This window comes from Grammomys surdaster, unplaced genomic scaffold (genome assembly GCF_004785775.1).
Source record: "Grammomys surdaster isolate TR1022 unplaced genomic scaffold, NIH_TR_1.0 125940, whole genome shotgun sequence".
NCBI classification, from domain to species: domain Eukaryota; kingdom Metazoa; phylum Chordata; class Mammalia; order Rodentia; family Muridae; genus Grammomys; species Grammomys surdaster.
In genome coordinates, this window is record NW_021620762.1 from 1,124,286 (window position 1) to 1,132,102 (window position 7,817).

At 56.3% G+C, this 7,817-nt stretch overlaps 1 protein-coding gene across 6 annotated transcripts in view; it reads left to right on the top strand.

The window, feature by feature from the left end:
- The first annotated feature begins 1,341 nt into the window (after window positions 1-1,341).
- Window positions 1,342-7,817, top strand: part of Tmc6 (transmembrane channel like 6) — a 14,777-nt gene continuing 8,301 nt past the window's right edge. Inside the window, exons 1-10 of one of the 6 annotated variants that reach the window (XM_028752807.1) lie at window positions 1,425-1,775; window positions 2,550-2,630; window positions 3,074-3,204; window positions 3,319-3,437; window positions 3,569-3,664; window positions 3,975-4,133; window positions 5,739-5,844; window positions 5,934-6,030; window positions 6,166-6,423; window positions 6,810-7,000. In XM_028752807.1, the coding sequence (XP_028608640.1) occupies window positions 3,149-3,204; window positions 3,319-3,437; window positions 3,569-3,664; window positions 3,975-4,133; window positions 5,739-5,844; window positions 5,934-6,030; window positions 6,166-6,423; window positions 6,810-7,000 (1,082 nt within the window). In that variant the 5' untranslated portion in view covers window positions 1,425-1,775; window positions 2,550-2,630; window positions 3,074-3,148. Of the gene's footprint in view, window positions 1,404-1,424; window positions 1,776-1,865; window positions 2,199-2,403; window positions 2,631-3,073; window positions 3,205-3,318; window positions 3,438-3,568; window positions 3,665-3,974; window positions 4,134-5,738; window positions 5,845-5,933; window positions 6,031-6,165; window positions 6,424-6,809; window positions 7,001-7,817 lie in introns of those variants that run through there. The other 5 variants (XM_028752808.1, XM_028752804.1, XM_028752805.1 and 2 more) reach the window with 5 other exon arrangements.

Genomic DNA, 7,817 nt, shown 5'->3' on the forward strand with positions numbered 1-7,817 from the left:
GAACTCTTATCTGTGGTCCGCAGTCGCCCCAGAGAGCAAGATAGTGATGGGTGGATGGTCCCAGCACACAAGCTGCTGGCTCTCCGGAACCCTAGAGCTTTTTTCTTTTCTTTTTGTGTTATTTCAAAACAGGGTCGGTCTCACTATGTAACTCTAATTGTCTTGGAATTCATCATGTAGACCAGGCTGGCCTTGAACTCACGGAGATACTTGCCCAAGGCTGTGATTAAAGGCCTGTGTCCCTATGACTGGCAAGTTATTTCTGAACTTCCCGCCTTCGTCGCAGGCACTGCCCTCCCTGTTACTATGCCCTGGCCAGGGTCTGGCACCAAGCCCAGCCTAAGTCCTGAGGAAGCAGCTTCGTGCACGTTACTCACTCGTAACTCACTGACTAGACCTTTAGGAGTCATCTTGGCCAGTTCCCAGTTCTGGGAGCCCCAGCCTTTCCTCCCTGTTCACCTCTTTAAACCTTGTCATCTCAGCTCTGGATTCTGAGTCTCCCTGTGTCCCTGCCCACAGGCTCTGCACTCCTAACAAGTTCACACAGGAAGGCGCCCCAGGAAATGGCTTTCAAATTGGGCCAAAGTCATGCAAAATTCAGTGTAAGAACAAGGAGTCAGCGAGGAGGGCTGGATCTGCAGGCCAAGACTCTTGGTGCCAAGATGCAGCTTGGTAAACCCACCCAGGCACAGAGAGAGAGGGGGGAGGGAAAGGGGAATGGGGGAGAGGGGAGAGAGGACAGAGAGAGGAGAGAGGGAGAAGAGGAGAGAGGGGAGAGAGGAGAGGAGAGGAGAGAGAGGAGAGAGGGGAGAGGAGAGAGAAGGGGAGAGAGGAGAGAGAGAGAAGAGGAGAGAGGAGAGAGAGAAGAGGAGAGAGGAGAGAGAGAAGAGGAGAGAGAGGAGAGAGAGGAGAGAGGAGAGAGGAGAGAGGAGAGAGGAGAGAGCTGCGAAGGAGCGCCCCTCCCCGAGCTCGAGTGTACTCTAATTACCGCAGGCTTCATCTCAACCCAGTACCCCACACGTTTCCTGGTATCTGTTAACCTTTGTGTGTGTGGGAGGGAGGGGGTCGGCTTTCCCTTCTACTTCTCACGGTCACACTGTAACGCGGGGGAAGGGGTTCTGTGGAGCATCTTGGTGGCCAAGTCCCCTGCTCCAGCTGGTGACACCTGGAGGCTGGTGACAGATTCTCAGGTTCAGTTTCCTCATTTGCGAAATAGAAAGGTCCTTGACTGTCTTGGCACAGCATTTGGGGCAATGGCTACAGGAAGCAGCTTAACTTTAGAAACAGACACCACGCCCAGGGCGGAGCGGGCAGTAACTCCTTTGCTCGGCCCCAGATATGGAACAGTTAACCAGGCTGGGAGGAGGGGATTACTCAATCCCGCGTGGGAAGACTAGGGACTGGTAAGTGACCCCGGGACGTGGAAATACCGTCCCCCTTTAGAAACTCAGAGAAACATTAGGGACTCCACCTAGGGGTTGTATACATCCAAATACTGGGACGCGCCTACTTTACTCAGACTGGAGGGTTGAGTGCTGGGGTGGAGACCGAGGCTGGCTCGCACAGGGCACTGTTTTGGATGGGCGGGTCCTACCACCAGGAACAAATCACGTGACCTCCGGGGACCGGTGCCACGTGGGCGGGTGGTGAGGCTACCACCAGCTGCCAGTCTGAAAACCATCAAAGGTTATCCCCCTGTACCCTTAATTACTGTCTACTGACTCTCCTGCTGGTGGGGCTGAGACTGGGGTTCCCAGCGGCGAGTGCGCGCACAGGTGAGCCACTTGGGGGAGCGGGGCTCCTCCCTCCAGTTGGGCGTTCGGACCCGGGTGCAGGGGCGCAGCAACGGTGTAGGGTCGGTTGCCCCCGCCAGGTGGTTGACAGCTTGGGTGCGGGTTTCTGGAAACTGCTGCTCCCGGCCTCTCCCCATCTGGCTCAGGGCGCAGGGTGGTGCGCCCCGGAACAGCGCACACCTGGCGGGCCGAAGGAGGACTGAAGGCCAGGAGCCCAGGCAGATCGGGAGTCTCGGCCCTTAGCCTCGGGAGCACGCCCAGCCTCCTGTAGAGAAGAGGTGTGGGCGGGCTTGGGGTCTTGAGCCTGAGAAGTACTGTGACCAGGGAGGGGACTCTGGAACTAAGAGGGTACCACCTCTCCTGGCTGTTTTCCATCCGGGCGGTGCCACCTCCCGCCGGCTCCAGGTTGGCCTCTCCCTCTGTGCTCCACTGCAGCGCAGGCGGGGGCGTGCCGGGGCGCCAGTTTGGATTGTGTGGGGACTTTCGGCCGTCGGGGGAGCTTCAGAAAACTGCGAGTTCTAGAGGCGAAGGCAGGGAAGACCGGCCGACACTGCGGGGCTTGCCTTCGGGAGGCGGGGGCGGGAGGGGGGGCGATCCTGCAGGACTCAAGTGATTGGCTGCTTTTTCCGCCGCGCTCTCCCTTTAGGGCCTTGGGCCAGGAGGACAATAAGCCTCTAACAACAGCTCTGCTTGTAACTGTGCCCGGTGACAGAGCTGGACAAAGGGAGCTTGTGTCAGCTCAGCTTCTCTCTCCAGCCTTCAGCTGAGTTGGAAATGCAGGGAGTCAGCCTCCCGAGGACGCGAGGACCTTGAAGCACGCAGACCCGAGTGTTGGGGGTGGGTTTCAAGGAGTCCAGTGTGCGGACGCTGCCTCCGGTGCTGGGGGCAGGGCTTTGCGGCTGCCTGGCCGCACTTCCTGCTAGAGAAGGCACTTTGGGGTCATAGGGCGGGCACAGGGAAGTCCTCGGAGTCTTCCAGCCCCTGCTCTAAAAAGGATGAAGCTCTAGGGGCCCGCCTGGGAACAAACCAGAAACGGGTAGTGTTCACAGGCCTCTCTTTCTCCGGGTACTAGCGATATCTAGGAAAGCAACCGGAGAGCCGCGCCTCACCCTTCCTTCCTTTCTCTCCCCCACAGTCCGTCATGGTGGGAATGTTATTTGGGGCCCGCTCATTTAACCGTGTGTTTAGCTGTGGATGGGGGCAGGGTTGGGATTCCTGTAGTGTGTGTCTGTGCCTGAAGTATGGGCCCCTCGCGTTGAAAGCTGGTTTTGTCTCAACAGATGGGCTGTACGGGGTTCCTTGGGCTGCATCTAGTCTCTGAGCTCCCCTAGGTCTGCAGGGTGTATATCACAGCCATGGCTCAGCCACTGGCTTTAGCCCTCGATGTTCCGGAGACCACAGGGGACGAAGAGTAAGTACCCTGCTGGTGGTGGTCTGGGATGTATTTGTGTCACTCTTACTGGTGTGACACCTTCTGCAAGTGGGAGGGGCCCGAGCATGGATTCCCACACTCACTCCTCCCTAGTAGCCTGGAGCCCAGCCCCTATGAGGAGAGTGAAGTCCACGACTCCTTCCACCAGCTCATTCAAGAGCAGAGTCTTCGGGTGGCGGAGGAGGGGCTGGAGCTACTGCCCTTGGTTCCAGGTAAACCCAGGCTTGCCCTCTGACCTGGTGTGGGCAGGACCTGGGAATATCTGCCTTTGTGTGTAACAGGATTGGAGTGGGTGGGGTGGGCTGGGGGCCACAGCTGAACTGCAGTGTCTTGTCATCTCTAGGCAGAGGTGACCAGACCCTCCCCGGACCTGAAGGTGCCCCTGTCCTTAGCACGGCCACTCTCCGAATCTTGGCCAGCATGCCCAGTCGTACCATTGGTGAGTGGGGTCTTTTCTGCCCTTGTGCTGGCCTTCACCCCAGCTGGGGTCTGTGAACCCAGTTCTTCTGGACTCTCAGCTTTCCTGTTGCTGGAGCCTGAAGCTGAGCATATCCCTGGGCCATTACTGGATTCTAAATATGACCGCTTGCCATATGGGTGGAAATAGGCTCTTGGGTTTCTGGTAAAGGGATTTCCCCCAGCCCTGGGAAGGGCTGAGGGACAGGCAGGCCTGGTGTTGAGAACTTTCCAGAGGGATGTGAAGCTAGTCCTGATCCTGCTCGCTAATACCCTGCCACCCGGTTTCCAAGGTCGCAGCCGTGGGGCTATCATCTCCCAATACTACAACCGCACAGTGAGGCTTCGGCGCAGGAGCAGCCGGCCCCTGCTGGGGAATGTGCTGCGCTCTGCCCGGCCCAGCCTCCGCCTGTATGACCTGGAGCTGGACTCCGCAATCCTGGAGGAGGATGGTGAGTTGAATAACCCAGCCTGCTGGCTGGGCAGCAGCCGGAATGCTACAGCATCAGTCAGTCTCTTTCTATTGCAGCCTGAGTGCTGCCTTTGCATTATCAGACTCGTGGCTAAGGTCTTCTCCAGGGCTGGTATTTAAACTTCCACCCACCACCACCTAATGTATCAGTGAGTGCTGGGGAGGCTTCCAGCATGCAATGGTGGTCAGTAGCTCCAGTCATAGCTCTTAGCTTACTTCTTGCTGGGTGAGACAAACATGAGCTAAACAAATGGGCGAGCAGGAGCCTGAAGCTCAGACACCAGCGGAAAACGGAGTAGACTCCAGGAGAGCGATCTGGGAGCAGCCCAGCCCAGGGATCCTGGGAGGCTTCCTGGAGAAAGTGACTGGCGTAGAGGAGGCAGGTGCCAAGGCCCACAGGCTGGAACAAACCTGGTTTCATCCAAAGCCAATGTGAAGAGGCTTGGGGAACAGAGGCAAGCCCGTGGCTACTGATAGTGGGAGCTGAGTGGGTTGCAGTGGCATGGGTTCTATTTACTCTGCCACCTGGACATGTTCCACCTTCAGAAGGCCAGTTCTCCCTGGCTTCTTTCTCCTTCCCTATCCTCATCCTTCCTCTCTGTGGGTGTGAACTTCGAGCATAGAGCACTCTATCGCCGGTCTGTGTCTTCAGGCTCTTGGTGACTGAAGACACTGTCAAGGCCTGCTCAGGTTGCCTTTGAACTGGTTCTTTTGCCTCTGCAGATGATGTATCTGTAAAGTTGGAGTTACAAAATTCCCTCCACAGGGTGGGTATAAAGATGAAGGCTGCATCTCCTTATATTGTGGGGCCGGAAGTGTGGTAAACCTCTCTTCCTGTTGCTGTGGTACAGCGCTCTGCCCAAAGCAACATACGAGGCACAGAGTTTACCCTGGCTCATGTTCACACTACAGCCCAGTGTGTCTAGGTCGTCATGGTGACGGGGGTTTAAAGTAACTGATTACGAGGAGTCCGGTGAGGGTGAACGAGTGAACGCTGGGGCTTGGCTCACCTCCACTTTGTATAGTGCAGGATCCCCTGTCCAGGGTTACGATGGGTCTTCCCACACTGGTTAAAATAATCAACACAACACCTCATGGGCGTGCCCAGGGACACATCTTCGGGTGACTCTAGAGCCTGTCAAGTTGGCAATACTAATGTCACAGTGGCCATGAGGAGGTAGTTCTGGCCCCTCCCCATTCTCTTGCGGGTTTGCGCATCTATCCTGACAGGCTTGGGACCTAAGATGAGGGAGAACACCACTGGACCCTGACAGTCTGTATGCTGAGTCTCAGGGTGTAGGTGGGTGCCAGCCTGCCCCCTCCACTCTACAAGGAGGACCTCCAAGATGTCGGGATCTGGTGGAGGCTGGAGAATGGGATCCTGGGCTTGAGAGGTAGAATATTGAGGGAGAGCTGTCAGAGCATGGTCTGGACTGTTGCCAGGGTCCAGCTTTGGTTATAAGAGCAGAAGGGAGCCATCTGGGTGGTCTTAGGGGGTCGTGCTGGGCTGGAAGCTGTCCAGGGCCCTGGTCAGTATGCGGCAGGAAGGATGCTGGGCACTGAGGGATCTTCTTCCTCTGGGCAGAGAAGCGGACCCTGTTAGTGAAGGAGCTTCAGGGTCTGTCGGTGGCCCAGAGAGACCACATGGTCCGGAACATGCCCTTGAGTCTGGGTGAGAAGCGATGGCTGAGGTGAGTGCTCCGTCACCTTCCTGAGCCGGGGGTTGGGGGAATGGGGGCAACAACTTTCCTTGTGGTCTAGGCATTGTCTCTGTCCCCAGAGAGAAAAGTTGGAATCCAAAGGGAAAGCGGAGGGACCAGCAGGGCCACCGTGGGGCCTTCTCTTGCTGTAGCCGGCTCAGATACACCTGCATGCTGGTATGAGCTCTGAGCTGTGAGGTCACCTGCTGTGGATGTGGGTGGCTGAGGGTGAGGACATCCTACCCTATTGCTGTCCTATCAAGGGCCCTGCGTGATGTGCCCTTCAGGGCTGTCCTTGGTCTGTTCCGACAGGCTCTTCACAGCCTGGGGCTGGCACTACTCTCAGGCCTGTATGCTGCCAGGCCATGGCGCTACGCTCTGAAGCAGATTGGTGGCCAGTTTGGCTCCAGTGTCCTCTCCTACTTCCTCTTCCTCAAGACCCTGTTGGCCTTCAACACGCTGCTGTTGCTGCCTTTGCTGGCCTTCCTCGTGGGTGTGCAGGCTGCCTTTCCACCTGACCCAGCAGGCCCTGTGCCTAGGTTCTCTGGTCTGGAACTCCTCACAGGCGGGGTGAGGTCTTTAGCTTCTGCCTTGGCTCCCGGTGCCAATCTTGTCCCAGTTTTCCTGGTGGGCTCTTGCCTGTTCCTAGATGTCCCTGTGGGTGGTTTTCCCTTCTTCTGGAGGCCCAAGAATGGGCTAGGGCAGTGGTTCTCAACCTGTGGGTCTCAGCAACCCATTTGGAGTCAGAATATCAAGTATCTTGTGTATCAGAATCATAACACAATTCATAACAGTAGCAAAACTACAGTCATGAAGTAGCCATGAAATAATCTTATGGTTGAGGCTCACCACAGCCTGAGGAGCTGTATTAAAGGCTCACAGCATTACTAAGGTTGAGAACCCCTGGGCTAGGGGAAGGGAGGGAAGGTATCTGACTGTGCTTGGCCTCCTGACAGGGCCGGTTCACACACACTGTTATGTACTACGGCTACTACAGTAACGCCACGCTGAGCCAGTCATGTGCCTCCCCTCGGGAAGGTGGCCAGTGCAGTCCCCAGCTGGGCAGCCTGCCCTATAACATGCCACTGGCCTACCTGTTCACGATGGGGGCCGCCTTCTTCATTACCTGCATCGTTCTGGTATACAGGTATACCTTAACCACGTGGCCCTCACTCTGAGCACCATCCCCTCACCCGTGGGTCCTCCATCTGTCTATCCAGCTCTTTTGTCCGCCCACCCCCTTATTCATTCCCCCATATCTGCCTACCCATGTTCCTAAAGAGACATCCATCTACCCAATCATCCACTTATCTGTCTGTCTCTTTATCCTGATTAAGTCTTCTGTGCATACATCTATTCATTCTTCCACTCACACTCATCCATCCATCTGTCCTTCTACCTGCTTGTCCACCTGTCCACCCACTTACCCATCTAACCATCCCTGTATCCCCTACTTTCTTCTGTCAGTCCATCTATCTATTTGTCCATCTACCCATCTGCCCACCTACTTTTCTGTCAACTCATATTTCCCATCTATCCACCCATCCATCCATCCACCCATCCACCCATCCACCCATCCATCCATCCATCCATCCATCCATCCACCCACCCATCCATCCACCCATCCATCCACTCACCTACCCATCCACCCATCCACCTATCCATCCACCCATCCACCCATCCACCCACCCATCCACCCATCCACTCACCTACCCATCCATCCACCCATCCACCTATTTATTCATCCATCCATCCATCCATCCATCCATCCATCCATCCATTCACCCATCCATCCACTCACCTATCCATCCACCCATCCACCCACCCACCCATCCATCCACCCACCCACCCATCCATCCATCCACCCATCCATCCATCCATTCACCCATCCACCCACCCACCCATCCATCCATCCATCCACCCATCCATTCATCCACTCACCCATCCATTCATCCACTCACCCA